Source organism: Hippocampus zosterae, chromosome 1 (assembly GCF_025434085.1).
Source record: "Hippocampus zosterae strain Florida chromosome 1, ASM2543408v3, whole genome shotgun sequence".
NCBI lineage: Eukaryota > Metazoa > Chordata > Actinopteri > Syngnathiformes > Syngnathidae > Hippocampus > Hippocampus zosterae.
Genome location: NC_067451.1, coordinates 25,957,969 through 25,979,883, shown reverse-complemented (window position 1 = coordinate 25,979,883; position 21,915 = coordinate 25,957,969). Strand labels below are relative to the sequence as shown.

Below are 21,915 nucleotides of genomic sequence, written 5' to 3'. Positions count from 1 at the left end.
TACGGAGGGGCACTTTAATTTAGATTTTGTTATTAAATACACCCAAAAGCCAAAAACATGTCTGTAAATTTCAACACACGACATGCAGAAAATGCAAAACAGATTTTTTAAAAACTAAATAATTGAAGGAAAAATTATAATGAGTGAAAAAAATAGTCTGTTTAGTTTATTTGGCATAAGCTACAGCCGAAATATATTGTACATCTGTTCAATAAAGCTAGTTTAAGGTGGAATTAATACCTCTTTCCAAAAATATTCATAACTGAAAGGCAAAATTATACTTGGTGGTGTTACTTAAAGAGACACTGTTGACTACCATATGAACTGTTGACTGCTATAAATGATGTAAATATGTGAAATATTTTATTTTTGATAAAATCATTATTTTACATTTAATTTAATGACTTTAAAAACCTTTTTAAAAATAACATGGCCGCCATGTTCATTAAACATGTCACTTGATAATTGTTACGTGTGCAAATGTTGGACTAGACTGCACAATGACACACACACACAGACACAGCTCCACCACATCTATAGCATTCATTCTGAAAGAATGAAGCAATATCATTTCCAGCCAGTGCTCTGAAATAAGCATACAGAGTGAGATTCCACTCATCTCTAAGGGAGAGCCCAGACACCCTGCGGAGAAAACTCATTTTGGCCACTTGTATCTGGGATCTCATTCTTTCAATCACATCCAATAGCTCGTGACCAGAGGTGAGGGTTGGAACGTAGATCGACCGGTTCGCCCTCAGTGCCGAATTAAAAATTGTCATCATAACAGTGTCATATGCAATGTGACATTTTTTTGTTCCCGCAAACCCCTTGTGTGAAAGCAGCAATGTTGAGGGTGTACAAGGAGCTAAGCAGCAGCAAAGGCAGCCTCAACTGGTGCAATGCAGTACCTGGCAGGGGAACACAAACTCCGGAGCATCGAGGTCTCATTCACAATGCACAGATACAGCATCAATCACAGCCTTGGCGAGCTTTCCAACTAAAGCCTTTTGCTGCTCTGAGACGCCAGCTTGCTCATTTCATAAGTCTTTGTGGACACTAACTCCGTGATCACCCAAACTTCACTTCAGTCGCTTTTGACCTCAAATCTGTGATTATTGACGTTGTGTGAGTAGCACTCAGACACTCACTGTCTATCAGCACTTCACTCATCAATTCTCTGACGTAAAAATATGCTTCTTGAAATCCTTTCAGTGTCTTTAAAGCCCCAAGTCCCGATACTACTCGATGTCAGTGTTTTTTAAACTTTTTTGAGCCCTGGCACACTTCTTTCATTGAAAAAAATCTCACGGCACACCACTAGCTGAAACTGTGACACCCCGCCCCTCGCATATTTTAACAATTAATGTGTTATATTGTTACGATAACTGTTTTTAACAGTAAAGAATGATGTTATAACAGCTTGATTTGGAATAAAATAAACAAGAATAAAACAGTATTTTATCATCTTTCATATATATTGTTTCACCGTCGTCCTGCATTCATGCGTCACAAATTCGCTTGTCTCTCGTCGAAACACAAGGCAATTGGCTAGATGTTGCTGCTCCCTCGCGTTATGGGAGGGTACTACATGATTACTTTCTGGTCGAAAGACCGCACAGGCATACAAATTGAATATTTTCCTGCGGCACATCTGACAATGTCTCGGCACACGGGTTGAAAAACACTGCTCTATGTGATATGAACTACTCCAATGAATCCCATACTTGCATCTAGGAGTGTGCACAATAGAGATTAGAGAATGTGTTTTTGGTGCACATAAATCATGCTTGTGACCCAAAAGGTGGTTGTGGTATGGTCGAGTCAATAAATGGCGCTGGCAGTACCATTGTCTTAGAATTCCAATTATTAGAGCGGAGTGCCTCACATGGATTTCTTCTGTGGCACCAAATTACATTGAAATCCGTTGTCAGATTCAAGAGCCAGAACAGGGCTGGCATGCTCATCTATTAATTTGTCAATTGTTTATGTTTAATCTTAATCCAGGCATTTGCATGGAAATTATGACAATTACTGTATATCTGGGCGGAATTGCTAAAAATTGGAGTTAATGCTTTGACTGCGACCAGCGGCACATTGTCAAGTAGTTTGCTGTCTGAGAAACATGTCAGCGATGGCAATTAACGGTAGTTTTTTTTCTTCTTTTAACTACCTTTCCACATGACTCATGCTGGCAGCATTATTTGAAACAAGAGTTCAGAACAGTCGGAGAGCTTTTCCCATCTCATTGAAAATCCAAATTTTGAAGGACTAATTCATTGTAAATGTTAGGTCGAAGAAAATAAGTCCAATGCCCATCCTAAATGAAGACAGTGATCAAAGGTTTTTGGGGTTATACAAAATCAAGCTACACACTGTATTTCCTTCTTATCCATTCACAACTTTTCAAATTGCTGGTAAGAAAGATGCCTCCAAAACTCGGGGGGGGGGGGGGGGGGGGTATCCAAGCCTGATGGTTCAATCATGGATGACCTGTAGCGACAAGTGTTGCATGTGACATAAGAGGGTATTCCCGATTCCCTACAACACGTTTCTTCTCTGAAGCACAGGACGGCACCCTTCATGCTCCCTCCGTATTTCCCTCTGAATCCTCACATGGTCTTTCGTCACCACCTCGCTAATCCAATAAACCACCTACACCGTTTTGACGTCTGAGTGGGTCCTTGTGTAATGGCGCTGGATAGTCGACCCGTGTTTCCCCTGGTGACCGAAATGACTACGGAGGTGCGAGTTATTTTTAGCCCTGAAGCACATGGTGAGGCAAATGGGGAAACCATGTCGCTATGCACAGTATTTCATCGAATATTTTGTAACTCTTACTGGAGAAATATTTTGGAAAGAGTTCATTTTGGATAAGGGGTTAGATTGATTTTGAACAACTTTCAAACAATTATTAATATTATTTTCCTCACATGCTCTCCAAACATTATCTTACGTTCTAACCTGCCTTGGTTTTAAACCCTTAAAGTCTTAGTCTTGGCTTACTTTGTCTTGACAACACGAGTTGAAACACTTTGTTCCATCTCGCTCTGTTTTGTCTTTTTTTTCTGTATTCTTGTTTGATTTTTGGCCCATATTTCCTATGAACGTTTGTGTCACATTCCAACTTGTTTGGCAACTTCAAAATTTGATTGTCTGTCAGCCTTTCGTTCAGCTCCGTCCGATCATCTGGGACATAGCAAAAGTATCTTACAAATTTCATCAGGGAGAACAATGTTTGAGTCGTTATTATGTTGTTATCATCTTTATTGGCCAAGTGTGTAGAACGCACAAGGAACTTGTCTCCGATAGAGCATGCTACACTGGTGTTATCAATAACAAGCAACTACGATAAATGAAGACATGACAAATAAATATTGAAAGGCTTTCCGTAATGTAAGGGTACCATCCTGCAGTAGTACCACCCAATGACAGCTGTGAGACAATCAAGGGTGTGCAAAATTGCAAAGAGCCACTACAGATTTGGGTTATTGTTTAGGGAGTTTGCTCGTCTTACCCCGCATTTACATCGTTTGTCTCTTTGGAACCGTCTGTTCGGTTGTTTGGAATTTGTATGATCCATACAGCTAATCAGCCAACAGTTGCAATGTCAGTCATCACCTTTGTTTTCGGACATATAGGGTGCCAAAAGAAGTATTTTAAATTTCAACCAATCTATAAGGTTCTACTGATTTACAGTCAAGGTGGGAATTGCACTGTGATTCGTTGTAGTCTGCGAAACTCATTTCTCTGTGTTTCCCCAAAAGTTGTAAACCTGAATCAGTTGTCGCTCTGTGATATTCAATATTTGGGCTTTGTCCACCTCAGATAAGAGGAAGTGGGAACCTATATAGGCTCGTCCTGTAGCTCTCTGGCACCCCTAAACAGACATCGTTTGCTTTCTTGTTTTTTGCCAATGGAGCTGCATCTCACTTTGTTGAACCTGGTGGGGAGTCGGTGGACTTCAGCAATGGATCAGATACTCTGCCCATGCTTTATAACCTCGTCAGTGTGCAACACCAACATCATGAACACAATTTTGACATGAGTAATGAAGAGTACTTTTTTTTTTTTTTTTTTTTTACACACATCTATCAGCAGGATCGTTGCTTTTATGAGTTTCATTTTTTTTTGTCTGCGTCTCTTGTTCGACTCCTTTCACCACCTTTCTTTTGCCTATTATTACGATGAATACATTGCTTATAGAGGCTGTTTTGTCATTTCATCTTTCAGGCTATGAGAAAACAGAGGATGCTTCCGAAAAGACATCATTAGCGGACCAAGAAGATGCCCGATTGATTTACCTTAACCAGCCACAGTTTACAAAGTTTTGCAGCAACAGGGTCAGGTAAGAATTACCTGATACAGTAATCCTTCATTTTTCGCAGTTAATGGGGACCAGAAACCCCTGGGAAAGAGCATTTACACATCTTGTAAATGCCACTCGTTATTGCCTTTTACCCAAAACTGATCCACAGGGATGTGAACAAACAATTCTATTATACACTGATGATCATGTGACTATTGTGCGTTTTAAATGGCTTGATTTATATCCACAATAATGTCTAGTTAGCTGGAAATGAGGACACAACTCCATAAAGTCAGCACTTTTCCAGTGCGACTGTCGCTTCCTCTCTTAGGATTGTGCCGCTTTTAGCTTTAAAGGTCAAGCATGTCAGGTCAGGCCATCCCCTGTCAAGGAATATTACTGTTGGCATTCTGTCTGCACGAGTTCTACGAGTACACACGCACCCACACACATGCACACATAGAGTTGAACAACCATGAATGAAACAATAAGAAGGGCGTAACCATCAATGTATTAAGTTACTTGATGGTTGTGCGCACTCTTTTGTCGTTTTGTTGTTGTTATTGTCGTCCTGGGTCCATCAAATGTAATATGCTCAACGGACTGTGAAGAACAAAACGTGGACATTAACACATGACCTGGATCATCTACAGTAAATTAACTCCACATTTCCCACATCACGAGTTCAGTCTAATGGCTTCTTGTTATTCTGCTTCAAAATAAGTGTACCCTTTGATTCTGCATTTGATCACCCAATGAGGAAAATGTTCCAAACTGGTTTAGATCACCAAAAGATACTGGTACTGGTACGACCAGCTTGTCAGTGTCAGGAAGCCTGTGTGTGCAGCTGTGTTTACCTTGGATCAGGTGGACAATGATACAATCTCATGCGGGAACAGAATTTTCATACCCGATGGCCACTAAGAGACATCATGTGATCATTATCGTATTCCCAATGTTTCTTTCATTCCTATTGCATATAGTTTTTTTTTTTCAGAGCTTTTTTATGGAAAGAACAACCCCCCCCCCCCCCGACCCCCAAAAACTAACAAAAAAAACAGGTAACAGTCAAAGCACAAAGTATTCCATTCTTTAAAGAGCTGTTTAACACATGATTTCAAATGTGGATGGAGCTTTCCTTTCATTTTATTTCACCATTTCTCAACAGTATTGGCCATGAATTTACTCTATGTAACTGTTTAGGCATAGAAAAGAGGTTTAACATTGCTCTATCGTAGCACATATGCGTTTCATTTTCTACCATATGTACAGTATATTTAAAAAAATGTCATGCCACATCGCATTTATTCAGCTGCAGTTGAACTGTAACGAGTTGGTGAAACCTTGTAATGCTTCAGTTCAATGGGCATCACCTCGCATCAAATGGCATTTTTCTGCTTTTAGTGCTTTTATTTTTCATTTCATGGTACTTTTATGAAAATACATGTTAATTTAATACATTGACGATGATGGCAACAGTTTGAGGCTGGATGTAATTAATTGACATAAAAATCTAAAATGTACTCTCCCCATTTTTTTGGGGGGGTCAACATTAGCTAAATATTGGTACATTACTTGAAACGACAGTGAGCAGTTTTGTTAAACATAAATGCTGAGGTAGGAAACGCCGATAAGAGGTTAAACATGAAATAGGCCATAAGTGTTTCCGCTTCTTTTTCGTGGAGGAAGTTAGCTGGATAGTCATGAGAGATTGGACCACCGTGCTGCTTTGTCAGATCAAACAAAGAGTCAAACTGAGTGAAAAAGTACCAAGGAAACACTGTCCACGTGATCTTTTAGGGGAGATGAGTGTTGTATTGGCAGATAAGAATAATCAAGCCGAGGCTTAAAGGCTAAAACTTCAGATTTGCCACCCACCATTTCGATGCTACCTCGAGGGGAGGACTAAACCAGTCATTATGCATTAGCACTGTCGGACTGACATGTCCTTTTTGCCGGCATTAGTTTGCTAAGTATCGAGCAATATGGTGAAGCTAAAGGTCACCATACCAACTACAGTTTTTCAATGAATCTTTACAGTAGATCAAAGTACAGTAGATCAAACCCTACTAAATGTAAGTTGAAACCTGCGTTAATTTATCAAATTATTAATTTAAAAAAATCCTATGTCAAAATGCCATCCTAGGCGGCCCGGTAGTCCAGTGGTTAGCACGTCGGCTTCACAGTGCAGAGGTACCGGGTTCGATTCCAGCTCCGACCTCCCTGTGTGGAGTTGGAATGTTTTCCCCGGGCCTGCGTGGGTTTTCTCCGGGTGCTCCGGTTTCCTCCCACATTCCCAAAACATCCATGGCAGGCTGTTTGAACACTCTAAATCAGGGATGTCCAAACTTTTTGCCAGGGGGGCCAGATTTTATGTGGTAAAATGTCGGGGGGCCAAAGAACAACAATATTGTTCAACAAATTTTAGTAAGCCAGTCTGTTTCACATGTCCATTTTTATTTTAATTTCAACAATCTTAAGAATTTCTTTTGGTTCATTTGAAACAGGTATATCACTTGCAACTGCTTATTCACTTGACTTTTTCTTAAACAGAAGTCTCCTGAGTGCAAATTGATTGATTTGAAACATAAAATGTATCACCATGACTTTTCAATAGTCACAAAACCTTTGACTCGAACAACAGGTAAATGAACAAGCAATACACATATCCATAACTGCAAGGATCATTTGAAATATGACATATCAGTCAATATAAACACGGAGTGATGTCTTGTTAACTCGTGAGTGATGCCCTCTAGTGTCTAAATCCCTCTTCCTCAACTGGCGGACCGCGATCCACGACCGGACCGCCGACCTCCTCTGTCCGGACCGCTGACCTCCTCTGTCCGGACCCTCGGCAAATTGTATGAAATAATAATTTATAAAGTGATTTTTACGTTATACATTTTATATTTGTGGACTATAATCTGCACATTACCGCGATCGCTTGTTAAAATTATCCGTTGTATTCTTTGCGTGCACTAACAGACGTAATGCAGAGGACCGCGGCAGCGCGACTTTGTGTGTATAATGTTTGACTCACTGGAGACCCTGGCTGAGCAGAGCATGTCGGCGATAACTATGCGATGATTGGCTCCTCTGAACTGAAGGTGTGCCCATACATATGCTTCAGCGTATACGATGCGCTGATTGGCTCCTCTGAACTGAAGGTGTGCCCATACATACGCGTCAGCGTATACGATGCGCTGATTGGCTCCTCTGAACTTAAGGTTTGCCCATACATACGCGTCAGCACGCGTCTATCCCAATACGCACGCATTCAAAATGGATGATTGTGTCAGGAAACAGACGCATGCGCGACGCCACAGTGTGCTCACAGCGTCAGCCTAGAAGATCCGCACACAGACAATTACACAAGACGAATCGCGTGAGGTTTCGATTGTGTGCAGTTATGCTCCCGTCTACCCGGGGATCTTTGCAGCTGTTTAATAGCAGAACACCGCAACATGGTAAATGGGCATCACAATGGCGTCAAATAATATTTGCATGCCTCAGACATTGCATTCACCTATAGTGGAAGCACATTCCTGTGCTCCCTTGTGTCAGTATTTAAAATGGTTCTTAACTCCTCTTCTGATATATTTTTAAAGTGATTTCAGAGGGGATGTGAAAAGGGGAATTGTACAAATGAAAAAGATATTTTTGTTTTCACGTTTAGTATTTATTTTGGTAAAATTAGTATTTTGTTTTGTTTTTGTTAAATTAAGGGAAAAAAAGACGACTACTGTTTAACAAAGTTAAAGTAAAAATGTCTTATTTCCCTAAAAGGGCTATTTCTATTATTAAGCTGGCACAACTTAACAAAATAAAAGTTACTCCCTTGAACATAACTGTGTTGAATGAAGACTGATTTCTTTCTTTTTACTTTTTTATCTACCTTATTTTCTGTCAAATTATTACTGTATATGTTTTATGTTCAATAAACAAACAATCAAGTTCCTGTGCCTCAACACAATACCTCTCATTATTTGCTGTGTACTGGCAAAGTGAAAATTTGTTATTTTCATGCACCCCATTATTGGTTGGTTGTGAGGGGTGTTGATTTGTATAAGCTTGGCCATACTAAATGGGCATATAGCCCTGCTCCCCATGACCGCCGTGCACCTTGGTCTTATTAAAAAAAAAAAAAAGTGGACCGACAGCATTTCTAGTTGAGGACCACTGGTCTAAATGCTATTACTCATTTTGTGAATGCTATTACTCATTTAGTCACTAGAGGGAAGCAGTACTCTATGAAACATCAATCACCAGTCTACGAGACCTCAGTCAATGCAACACGTGTTCCATTGCGCCCAACCTGGGGGCCACACGGCACTGATTTTATGACAGGGGCCGAGGGCCGGATGAAATTCGACCGCGGGCCGGATTTGGCCCGCGGGCCGGACTTTGGACATGCCTGCTCTAAATTGTCCCTAGGTGTGAGTGTGAGCGTGGATGGTTGTTTGTCTCTGTGTGCCCTGTGATTGGCTGGCAACCGATTCAGGGTGTCTACCGCCTACTGCCCGAAGACAGCTGGGATAGGCTCCAGCAACCCCCGCGACCCTAGTGAGGATCAAGCGGCTCGGAAGATGAATGAATGAATGAAATGTCCATCCATACATCCATCTTCCGAACCGCTTGATCCTCACTAGGCTCGCGGGGGGTACTGGAGCCTATGCCAGCAGTCATCGGGCAGTAGGCGGGGGACACCCTGAATCGGTTGCCAGCCAATCACAGGGCACACAGAGACGAACAACCATCCACCCTCACACTCACACCTAGGGACAGTTTAGAGTGTTCAATCAGCCTGCCGCGCATGTTTTTGGAATGTGGGAGGAAACCGGAGCACCCGGAGAAAACCCACGCAGGCCTGGGGAGAACATGCAAACTCCACACAGGGAGGCCGGAGCTGGAATCGAACCCGGTACCGCTGCACTGTGAAGCCGACGTGCTAACCACTGGACTACCGGGCCGCCCTGAATGAAATGTCATCCTCATAAAAAGTGACATTTTAAAGTAACCTTTTAAAAGTTTCTAAACTTTCATACAAGTGTAAAAAGAAGTTACACAAACAGTAAAATGTAGTCTTAACTTTCATGGGAAATGACAAAGGCGTAGTCAATCTCATTTTTAATGTTCACACGTCACATGTAAGAAGTCAACCATGGTAAATGATGGCCTATTGTCATGCGTCTGTAACTAACTGTAATTCACATAACTTTCTTCATCTGCTCGTTTCATGTTTTTTTTCCCGATTTGATCAAGTAGCTGTTTTTATTTTATATATTCTTTTTCCTCCTTTTGTTTGTGTCATTCTTTTGCTTTTTATTGTCGCTTTTCGTGTACAATTTGAAACGTGGTATCCAAATTGTAAAGTGCATTGTAAATAATATCTATTATTATTGAAAAGCCAAAGATGAAGCTCATCCTTTGAGGTTCTCTGAACTGAAGTAATCGTCATACCATACTGTAAAGTGAAGGACCAGTTTTGAGCGAACTTAGAGGCATATTTTCTGTCAAGTATTTTTCCAACTGTACAACCACAATCATCTCTCTCTCTCTCTACATACATACCAAACTAAACACTGCGTTACTTGCTGATTAAAGCAAACAGATCACTACACAATGATGCCGTGTGCTGTTTGCTCTAAACACTTGACAGACCACACAATGCATATAAGGCAGAAATGCTCAATTTTAAAAAAAAGTAGCGTGCAATTCATTTGGGATGAACAAAAAAGGAAGCTCCAATAAACAGAAGTCAAAGCAGAAGTGCTAGGAGGGTTACTGTGAAATATTGATTGGTTGGACACCCTGTTGAACACTTGTAGATAAATGAAACACACACATACAATTCAAGATGCATATTGTACTCTAGTGCTACTTCCTTGTTCAGCTTCTGGAACATGCTCATGTACTGTACCTTTGAACTGTACCAAGATAATACACAAACTGTTATCTTCGAGTCCAGTAATTTGATCAATATGGTATTTTATTTTAGATTGTACATTGAGTGTCGCAAATGGACGCTCACAGAACCTTTAGACAATCTGTGGACACCAATTTAATGTCCACTAAAAAACAATTAGATTTTGTTAAGTGAGACAAAACTCAGTCATTTGGAACTTTTCTTGAGCCGTCCCTACTTTTGACAATGCGCTTCATCAGACTTTTGTGAGCTGCTAGAATTGAAATGCTTGGCTCTTTGCTGTCTTCATTCTGTCCCCCTCTCGCTCACCTTGAAAGGCCATACGTGGAAAACCTTCCATTGTTTTGAAGGATCTACTACATATAATTACCACTACAAATTTCCTTTTATTTCACATGCATTTTATATCTTCCCATAATGTCTTTTTCTCAAATTTACACTGAAAAGTGTCTTTAAAAGCTACCGCAATATCTCAACGCATCAAAATACCCGTGGCATCAGATTTGGGCCACGAGACGACGGAAAAGTTCTGTGTGAAAGTGCCGAAAAGGCTTTTTATGAGTGAAGAACCAATCAGAGTAATTGATCCAAATCATTTATTGCCTTGCAGCTGATGAAAATGCATTTTATGAAGAGTCAGCCAGCGAGCGCTAAAATGAAAATTGTGTATCGAAATTGCAGCTCTGTGATTAGTTTCTGTCGCACTTTGCAATTAAAGTGTATTCTTGGCACAGAAAACTGTTGCTTAGAGGAACGTATCCACGTCCTCGCACCGATGTTCATTCGAGTGACAAAACCCAACATCAATAATTAATGACTTTGTTGTTGCTATGGTGAACTGTAATACCCTGTAGCTGCTGACACATCCTGAGTTGGCAAAAACCATGGGATGGAGAAAATCACTTTTGTCTTGAATCATGCTTTGCGAAAGATATTTTCATTTTCATACCGAATCTGTGTTAAGAGGATCTCATAATCACACATAAATATCATATATCATCACACATATCATCATAAATATCACATATCACAAATTCATTAGCACCAAAAAAATATTGGACATCAAAAACGATTTTCTCCAAAACAGACCTTCCGGTACTCTTTCTAGCCACAAAAAAAACCCCCAAAACAAAACAAAAAACCCCAACAGCTTTATTTTGCCATAATTTTAATACAGTGATGGAATCATGGTTAGGATATATTATTTTGATGGTGCTTATTTGTAAGTTATTACACATCAATGTCCATAAAACATAAAATATTTACTTGGACTAAGTTGCTTTAAAATCAAAGATGCACTGTCATGTTTTCCCCAAAGGTAAAACGAGAGGTGTGCATCTCTCCAATCAAGGACAATTTGATAAGTACATGGATACAATTCACGAACGGTACATTTTTAAGTGGCACGATTCCATTTAGTTAGATTCCGTGAGTTTGCGATTTGTTAAGAGCAAGCTTTAGCTGCACCAGCATGAAATCATGGCAGCGAAATTACAGCCATTGAGTTCTGAGCTCAGCAATGGACCATGTTAAACGTGTAACTCCAGTACCACTTTGTGTACTAGATAATTTGTGACATTAGTAAAATGCAATTGACCTTTTAAGTACAGAAAATACAGTAAACTTTCAAAACAACTTATTTTAATTGTTCACATTTTTTTCTCTCTCCTTATAGTACGGCCAAATACAATGTCCTCACTTTCCTCCCAAGGTTCCTCTACTCACAGTTCAGGAGGGCAGCCAACGCTTTTTTCCTCTTCATTGCACTCTTACAGGTAACATTTTCAATCAGCGGGATCACCGTGTTGCATGATGCACTTTATCTACATTTGAGGCATGCAAACACATTTTCAGACAAATTCTAGACTCTTCTCAGCTCCAATTTGTTCCCATTTGTATGCGTGTGATGGACTGTTTCCGTTGACCTAGACACCATTTGTAAAGGGTCCTGTCTGTGAAAATACACTCATAAAGACACACACACATACGCACACGTTCATCAACATTAAGCTGCCTGAGTTATGAATAATGCATGCAATACGATGTTCTGCAAAAACAAAAACTCCGTTTCTTTCCTGGCTCAACAATATTTACATGTCATTTCATTGAAAATGCAATGAGCTACAATGTCCAGCATCGTCTGAATTGGCTATGTTACGATAGTGTCTATTACGTTTGGGAGGGTGCTCTTTGCTTTGTTAGCTACACTGGTTAGTATTGATGTTTTTCTCCAGCATCGGTCATTCAAAGTAGCATAAATCCATCCGTCTCGGAGATAAAAGTGCGAGAGCGAGAGGATTCTTCACTTTGATTTCCACATACCGTATTTCCCGTCAACAGCCTCCAGTCTGTGACCTTGACGTTACTGCTTTGAAAAGCGTCCGGTGCATCTTCATTAGTTGACCGCTCGCTGGTGCAACCTTGAACAAAAAACAGCTCTGAGGATTAGATATGTCACGTTCATAGCAACATGTCTGTGTATCCTTGCTTGGCTGAGATTTGATTATTGAATGTGGGAAGCCCAAAATAGAATCATTATGTTTGGTTCTAAGTGGAGGGGATGTACGGTATTTGAAAGGGTGGCCAGCCAGTCACCCTTTGTTCAATATGGTAAAATAAGATCTCTTTAAAACTCCTCTCCCAAAGTCTCAGCGATACTATTTCTCCTTGAGACCCTAAAAGCCTGATTCCATCTGACATTTTCATGACAACACTGTAAATTGTCCCTAGGTGTGAGTGTGAGCGCGGGTGGTTGTTTGTCTCTGTGTGCCCTGTGATTGCCTGGCAATCGATTCAGGGTGTCCCCCCGCCTACTGCCCGAAGACAGCTGGAATAGGCTCCAGCACGCCCCTGCACATGCCCTGCGATTGGCTGGCAACCGGTTCCCGGTGTCCCCCACCTACTGCCCGAAAACAGCTGGGATAGGCTCCAGCACCCCTCGCGACCCTCGTGAGGATAAAGCTGTTCGAAAAATAAATGAATGAATGCATTTTCATGACAGGTTTGCACATTAATCTTTGTGACATGGATTTATTTGAAAAATGAGGAAATTTATATGTGCTTTAGCTGTGGCTTTTTGGGAACTAAAGGACACCGTATGTACGTGAGGGATACAGTAAAACCTCGTTACAACGTACCTCGAGGGACATAACTAATCTGTATATTCTAACCATAGTTCGTTGCAACCATTTCCAATAAAATAGCCACCAACTACGATGTATAAGACAGTACGAACATTTACAGATGTGAAAACATGAACATGTAACACAAAAGCCAAATATCCACAACCATTTGTGGGTAGCATATGTCACTTTTTTCTGGTGAAAATTTATTTTACACAAAACAAGGCCCCCCAAATCCCAGTTCCCTAATCGTGGGCACGTTCAGAAATATGCAACATGCGTGCAGTGCTTTACTCCAACACAGAGCGTTCTTCAAATGTGCCATTTGGTTATTCAGACTACTCCAACAAAAGGAGTACCGGCACGGCTGCCTCACGCGTCACCGGCCAAACTGAGTTTCAACCCGCAATTTGTGTAATTTGTGTTAATTTAGAACCCTGGCAGAACGAAACTTTTAAGTAAGAAATGTTGAGCATTCTTCCCTTCTTTCGATGAGATGAATATCTGAAAGATGCCCGTAAAGATGGGTCAGTTTTGATCCTTTTGTTCAGCAGTTGTGTCTTACAGGAGACGAATTGCACTTAAGGATCAAAGAAAGCTATTAGAACAATCTTTAAATCGACTGTACTTTCAATTTGATGATTTCACATTAATTCCAAGATTTTACTCAAGTAATTAGCTGTTACACGCTCTGTGCAAAATAGCAAAACTGCAATTAATTGTGATTAATAATGGAAAATAAAGTGGTTAGTTCAAAAAAATGAATTGCTTGACAGCACTATTAAATTAAACGTCTACATTATCATGCCATTGTAGGCAACTTTAAACACTCCAGTGTTATTGAGCAATGTCATTGCAAAAATCTCGTGTTCAATTCAAGATGCTGGAGTCAGCTGTGGTGAAAGGATTCAATTGCAATCACTCTACTCATACTAACCAACTTTGCTCACTCTTGACACATTTTGTCATCCCTTGTATTATCTCCAATTTTTTTTTCCTCCCTCCCAGCAAATCCCAGATGTTTCTCCGACCGGCCGCTGGACAACGCTGGTGCCCCTGCTTTTTATTCTGGTTGTGGCTGCTGTTAAGGAGGTCATTGAGGATCTGGTGAGAACAACTTCAAATATGTGACCTGTATTTCAAAAGTACCTCATCGACAGTTTTTTTTTAGATGAGAGATTCCCTGCAGGAGGCATTCATATCACATGACATGATCACTGCAGATTGCATCCAAATGTACATAGGCGCACGTGTAGTGTGTACATACACAAGCACACGCTCATTTCATTTAACATCTGTGCCTGCCTGGGTAAGTATAGGACTCATTAACCTATATACTCTATACATCAAGGCAGGTAGCACCAACCGAACATAACAACTGTTTGCCCTTTTGCTTCTTTGAAATATTTCAATACACTTGTTTATTTTATTCAAGATGAAGGATGGGCATTCCACTACATGTGCTTGATCCACTTTTGGGAAATGTGTAAATGTACTGTTCTGTTTTGAATATAAATCTCTGAACGTCCTCATGCTAGTGTTGGACTGAGCAGCATTAATGATGTCAACAGGAGTTGCCATAGTTGAGGTCTGCGTCAATGTAGACCATACATACAGGAGATGCTGCCTGTCCCCTTTTAGACAGCAAATGAGAAGAGAGTGAATCTCTGCTGCTTGTAACCTAGGAGCACTTTCTATTTTCCCTCAAGACACCATTAATCCCCAGTCATTCCGCATGATATACAGTGTTCCCAATAGGCTAATTAATTCTGATACCAGTCCATATTCATTACAAAATGTATAATTTGCTTCACAGTATTTAGTTTTGCTAAAGTGTGAACTCAATGCATCAGACTGTATTGCAGTGATGCTGTGAGGTCACCTGTCTGCCGGTCCCACTGGACAGCTACTCTATACTGTCCGATTCTATCTTGTACTGAAGGCACGACCGCAGCATTTTCTCCCCACCTTCTGCCGGTCTCTTGTGTGGGGAAAAGCATGGCTATGGAGTTTTCTTGATTCCCTTCTTTAGAAATAAAGGTGACCCGCGCTCTCTTCCCTTCTGTGTTCACACCTCGCGAGTTTACCTGATGCGACTGCAGCGCTGAGCCACGACATTACCCTGGTTGTTATGTTTGCTGCATGGTTAAACATGGTTCTCTGATAAGAAGGGCCCAACCGATTAACTGGCCCACCTCTTTAATTTGCCGGTATAGGCTCTTTTATAACATTTAACTTTACGACAGAGAGAAAAATCGTTGAGAAAAAATTCAAAAGTTAAATTAAAAAAGATAATGACATGAAGCAAACACTCATGGTCAAATTATTGTAAAACAGACAAATGTCCTGCTTGTAATTAATTTATTTAAAGTAATACACACACACACACACACACACACATATTAAAAAAAAATCCTCATCTCACCCCCTGGGTGGTGTCCGTTCCTCATTCGGCTTGGGTCCTCTACCAGAGGCCAGGAAGCTTGAGGGTTCTGCGCAGTATCCTTGCTGTTCTCAGCAATGCACATTTCTGGACTGAGATGTCCGATGTTGTTCCCGGGATCTGTTGCAACCACTCATCTAGTTTGGGGGTCACTGCCCCGAGTGGTCCGACCACCACAGGCACGACTGTCACCTTTACCTTCCAGGCTCTCTCCAGCTCCTCTCTGAGCCCTTGGTATTTCTCGAGTTTCTCGTGTTCCTTCTTTCTGATGTTTCCATCACTTGGGACCGCTACATCCACTACAACGGCTTTCCTCTGCCCTTTATCTATGATCACGATATCTGGTTGGTTCGCCATTACCATCTTGTCAGTCTGGATCTGGAAGTCCCACAGGATCTTCGTTCTGTTATTCTCCACTACCTTCGGAGGTGTTTCCCATTTTGACCTTGGGGTTTCCAGTCCATACTCCGCACAGATGTTTCGGTAGACTATGCCAGCCACCTGGTTATGGCGTTCCATGTAGGCTTTCCCTGCCAGCATCTTACACCCTGCAGTTATGTGTTGGATTGTCTCAGGTGCCTCTTTGCACAACCTACACCTTGGGTCTTGTCTGGTGTGGTATATCTGGGCCTCAATGGCTCTGGTGCTCAAGGCCTGCTCCTGAGCAGCCAGGATGAGTGCCTCTGCGCTGTCCTTCAGGCCAGCCCTCTCTAGCCACTGATAGGACTTCTTGAGATCAGCCACTTCAGTTATGGTCCGGTGGTACTTCCCGTGTAGGGGCTTGTCCTCCCATGATGGTCCCTCTTCCAGCTCCTCATCCTCTGTTCCCCATTGTTTGAGACATTCTCTGAGTACGTCATCCGTTGGAGCCTTCTCCTTGATGTATTCATGGAGCTTGGATGTTTCATCCTGGACAGTGGCTCTCACACTCGCTAGTCCCCGGCCTCCTTCCTTTCGGGTTGCGTACAGTATCAGGGTGCTCGATTTGGGATGGAACCCTTCATGCATGGTTAGGAGCTTTCAGGTCTTAACGTCAGTTTGGCCACCTTATTATTCCTGCAGGGTATCTGATCACTGGCAGGGCATAGCTGTTTATTGCCCGGGTCTTATTCTTGCCATTGAGCTGGCTTCTTAGGACTTGCCTCACTCGCTGGAGGTATTTGGCCGTAGCCGCTTTCCTTGTTGCCAGTTCGAGGTTGCCATTGGCTTGTGGTATACCGAGGTACTTGTAGCTATCCTCAATGTCTGCTATTGTTCCTTCAGGGAGTGAGACCCCTTCAGTGCGGACTACCTTTCCTCTCTTAGTAGCCATCCGACTACATTTCTCAAGCCCAAATGACATCCCGATGTAGCTGCTGTAGATCCTGGTTGTGTGGATCAGGGAATCTATGTCCCTTTCGCTCTTAGCATACAGCTTTATGTCATCCATGTAGAGGAGGGGGCGGCCCGGTAGTCCAGTGGTTAGCATGTCGGCTTCACAGTGCAGAGGTACCGGGTTTGATTCCAGCTCCGGCCTCCCTGTGTGGAGTTTGCATGTTCTCCCCGGGCCTGCGTGGGTTTTCTCCGGGTGCTCCGGTTTCCTCCCACATTCCAAAAACATGCGTGGCAGGCTGATTGAACACTCTAAATTGTCCCTAGGTGTGAGTGTGAATGGTTGTTCGTTTCTGTGTGCCCTGCGATTGGCTGGCAACCGATTCAGGGTGTCCCCCGCCTACTGCCCGAAGACAGCTGGGATAGGCTCCAGCACCCCCCACGACCGTAGTGAGGATCAAGCGGCTCGGAAGATGAATGAATGTCAGATCGAAAGAGTTCAGGTCTTGATTTGCTGTTTTGATGTAGAAGAAATATTTGTTCCTTTGGCTTCAAAATGACAAGTGACAAATGTATGCCGTGGTACCAAGTCAGCTCACTATGTCACTACAAATCATTGACAGTTGAACCACCAGCAAAACAAGGCACTCCCAGAAACGATTTCTCGTACTTGTTCAATCAGGGTTCCGAGGCAGCAGAGCCGATACCTTGTGGGTCGACATTTGATGAAGTGTGTCATGAAATTGCAAACATAAACCCACGTTACATTTTTTTTAATCTTATTGTTTTGCTCTCTGGACACTGCATTATTAAATCCCGCAGTCTCCACTTTGCTGCAGCACCACGTTTTTGCCACCTCGTCTCAGATAAAATATGTTTCCTCATTTCAGCCAACAGCAACAGAATAAATACAGGAAGTTCTGGTTCGTTTCCTGGGTTTTCGTTTCCATTGTTGTTTTCCCTCCATGCGGCGTGGTATTTTCGAGCGCTGACAACTAAAAAGGTATGGGATATAAATGCAGCTCTGATCTGACATGTCTGGTTTGCGTCAGCAGCTGGAAGAAAAATGGTCAAATGAAATTAGCCAACAGCTCTTGCACACGAGATGATGGATGAGCCTTCATGTAGCGCTGAAAACTTTTCCCGGTCCCTCTGCAGCAGGCGCAAGGTTGAAGCCGTGCGACACTGCCCGCCTTTTCATTACACACAAGAGTGCGTTCCCGAGATGCACAAAGTGATCCATCCGATGGGAGCCCTATAAGCGAGTGCACGGGAATGCACTAATTAGACTTTAATTGTATCAGCATTGGAGTAAATTGGAGTAAATTGGAGCAAGCTAAAAGAATGTAAACATTTCATCTTGTGGGGGTCGTGATAGGATACGTCCACACCTCTCTTATCAGGGCCAGCACACATTGCTGTTGCTGGATGCCACTTGACAAGACCTTAAACATCAGCACTGTTGATGGTGTGACTGTACAGTAGGACGCAAGGGCAAATAATAGTGCTGATCTGCATTCAGACACACAACCATCCTGTAGTATGTCTTCGAAATAGAAAGCCTCCGCCATGCCTGTCTGACTCGTCTTAGAAGTTCATGCCATCGAAATAATTGCTTGATTGAGCAATACTGTTCCACTCCATTACTATAGGTAGGCACTGCCACTCATGACATGCTTTTTGCATCAGAATTCCCTCTGCTGGCTGTACTGAGTCCCTGCCCCGCCACCCCCAGTCCCAGTATGTGCAAATCTGGACCGATTTTCTGCAAGGCTCCACCTATGGACGACATGTCTTTTATTTGTTGTAACGATCAACAAGCCACACTCCTCCTCCAAATTCCTCACACATTTTTGTTTGGTGAAGGTAACAAACGTACTGTAATTTTTAAAGAGTATGGATATCGTCACTGTCGGGTAGAAAGTCTCATATGTCCAAATTTGGTCAGTTTTGTATTTTTTCACTAATTGACATGATTAGTCAGTGCTCATGTGGTCTGCTATTTTTAACAAATTGTTTGCCAATGCAACTTGGGGAAAATATCTTGAGAGCAAATATTTTAACTGGGAGCCTCACTGCATTTTGACTCTCAAGATTAAAAGTTGCAGCGAGTATGAAATCCTTGATCGACAATAAAGAATGAAAATATCATAGTTTGTTCTTGATACGTTGGACAAGGGATGTTTTCTTAACAATTGATTGCTGGAATTTTTGTGTTGCAGATGGTAGCCCCGTCAGTCAAAAAGTTTGTGTGCACAATTACAGATTAAAATCCACCTTTTACATACTACAGTTTAGTCAGCTCTTTTTTTTTCTTGAATCACTTATGGCTACTGGACCTTTGAAAGAGAGTTTGGGAAGAGGATTTAACCACATTCGTTAGCTTTGGTAACTGTCAAAGCCTATTGTGTGCAATTGCAGATTTTGTCGGGCATGGCTGGCAGTGACTGCTTGCCAGTAATATTCGAATCAACGGCCGTCTAAGTAAATTAACATTTATTTAGTTATTTGCAAAATAGGAATTAAAATAAATAAATACACGCTTTCCCCCAGTACGGCTCGAGCGTGATGATTTCATAATCAATATGATACAAAAAAGTTCGGCATCAGTGCAAATTACACCCACCATAATACACATATTTTATGTCGCATGTAATCCCTCATGCGTGTCACATCATTGTAATGTTTGTTAAAGACAGTTTTGGTCCAGCTTTTGCTTGGCTTTTGTATCTCATGAAATTGGAAGGAAGTGGTCGGAATATGTTAAGCTTCCACAGAATAGTGATTGTGTCACATCACACGATATATGACAATGTAAGCAAATGAGTAGATAAGTTGCGACATTGTTTAATATTGCGATGTTTGGATTGTGAATTTAGAGGCACCACTTTGCATTAACTCACCTACTTTCTTTTGAACCTCTCAGAGCACTCTAATGCTCTTGTCATCCAAATATGATTGATCTTGTAATCCTCTATTTGTATTTATCATCAGCATTTCATTTTCTTCTTTCATTTTAGAAACGTCACAATGCTGACAGTGTTGTCAACAAAAAGGAATGTCAAGGTACGGAAAACTCTTTTGCTCGGATGCTCTTTTTGTCATGCGACAGTTTAAATATGTCAACTCATTTTGACTTCCTCTTCCTGTCTCTTGCTGTTCTCCTTTCTTTTCATGTATCACAGTGTTACGAAATGGCGCCTGGGAAATTGTGCATTGGGAGAAGGTACGTAATAAATAATATTAACTGGTGTCTTTCAGTCCAATTCCGAAGAAGCCAACACATTCTTTGTCACACTGGTTTTGCTGTTGAGTGGGGAACATAAGCAAATGCTCACACAATGCACAGCAACTAATAAATCCAATGATTTCATTAGATCTGTCGTTAAAGGCAAAGTATTTGTGTTTTATGTGTTCCTGCAACAAAAAGCCATTTCTGACTTTATCATAATAATATAGTTCCTGGCCATTGCAGACAGAAATCACTGGATTGCTATGTGATTTGAAATTTCTCTGCTTATTACATCATATTCATGCATACTGTGAAATCAACTAATTTCCATGCCATTCCCAAATTATTTGCCTTGTTTTCACTGTATGGGTTATCCTTGTCAGATTTTACTCCTTGCCCGTAGCTGATTGATTTCTGGTATTATAGTTTCATTTCTTGCTGAATAGAAAATGTTTTGCCTTTTCAAATCTTGAATCATGTCATTGGCTGTATTACTATTCATCAATATATAACGCGGTCACAGTCCTTCTCTCCATTGTGTGCACCACAATGACCAGTCTGTTTTCACAGGTTGAGATGGCCGATGTTATTAAAGTAAATGCAGGTGATTTCGTGCCTGCAGACGCTGTGGTTTTATCATGCAGGTATCAAGAGTCCACTCTGACGACCACCCACTAGGGATCGTCTCCATCCTCTGTCCCTGCTGCCTTTAAACTCTTATCTTCAGCTTAAAGATCTGATGGTTTACCAGGATGGAATTTGCACCCTGTCTTTTGGTTCAAACTGCGGCTACATTTCAACAGTCACACATCCTTAAGCCCATATCTCATTGAGCGGTGAAGGTTTGCAAGTGTGTGCACAAGGCGAATTCTGCTGCTGTTGTTATTGTTTTTGTTTTTTTTGGTCACGATTCGTTCAATGTTACAAACAGTTTTGGAACATGTTCACAATTTCTTTGCGACAAGAGTAACAGTTTGAGACCATTACAATTGTTGCCGACCATCATTGCGACCGTTTGCACGAACCCGGACAACAACAAAAACATTCGCTCCGTGCGCACACACTTGCAAAATTGTGCTGCTTTGTGAAGTACAGGCTTTACAGCATAGATTTGTAGCTTGATACCATCATTTCTCTAGGTGAGACAACAATAATGTGATTTTCATAAGATTAGCTCCTTGCCCTTTTTAAGAGAAAGCAGATGCAGGGCCCTCAGGACAGAAAAACACTTTACCTTTCTCCTCTCATTTGTTTGCTCTTTGTCTTTCCATCCTTTCCTTTACCGCCACCCTTTCTCTTCCGCCCTCTTTCCTGCCACTGGCGTGCGCTCGCTAACATCAGGTGACTGTTGGGGAAGTGGTCAAAGCTGCCAACGGCGATCACCTCCCAGCTGACCTCGTCATACTGTCGTCCAGGTCAGGAAAACCAGAGATGTTACCAAGGCAACTGCTCTTGCAAAGACGGGGCCAGACATTCAGAAGCTGGTCTCAGAAGCTCGTTTGCATGCATCAGGGGAGCTTCTGATTACGTTCCAGATGTTGCATGTTCGCTTTTTCTTTTTTTTTTTCTTGT

General features: G+C 41.7%; 1 protein-coding gene across 6 annotated transcripts in view; it reads left to right on the top strand.

The window, feature by feature from the left end:
• atp8a1 (ATPase phospholipid transporting 8A1) overlaps positions 1 to 21,915 on the top strand; it is a 123,683-nt gene that overhangs the window by 13,465 nt on the left and 88,303 nt on the right. For 3 of the 6 annotated variants that reach the window (XM_052073289.1, XM_052073278.1, XM_052073256.1), the window contains exons 2-7: positions 4,231 to 4,345; positions 11,911 to 12,010; positions 14,366 to 14,464; positions 20,132 to 20,177; positions 20,297 to 20,337; positions 21,685 to 21,758. In XM_052073289.1, coding sequence (XP_051929249.1) covers positions 4,231 to 4,345; positions 11,911 to 12,010; positions 14,366 to 14,464; positions 20,132 to 20,177; positions 20,297 to 20,337; positions 21,685 to 21,758 — 475 coding nt within the window. Of the gene's footprint in view, positions 1 to 4,230; positions 4,346 to 11,910; positions 12,011 to 14,365; positions 14,465 to 18,021; positions 18,115 to 20,131; positions 20,178 to 20,296; positions 20,338 to 20,913; positions 20,988 to 21,684; positions 21,759 to 21,915 lie in introns of those variants that run through there. The other 3 variants (XM_052073267.1, XM_052073299.1, XM_052073308.1) reach the window with 3 other exon arrangements.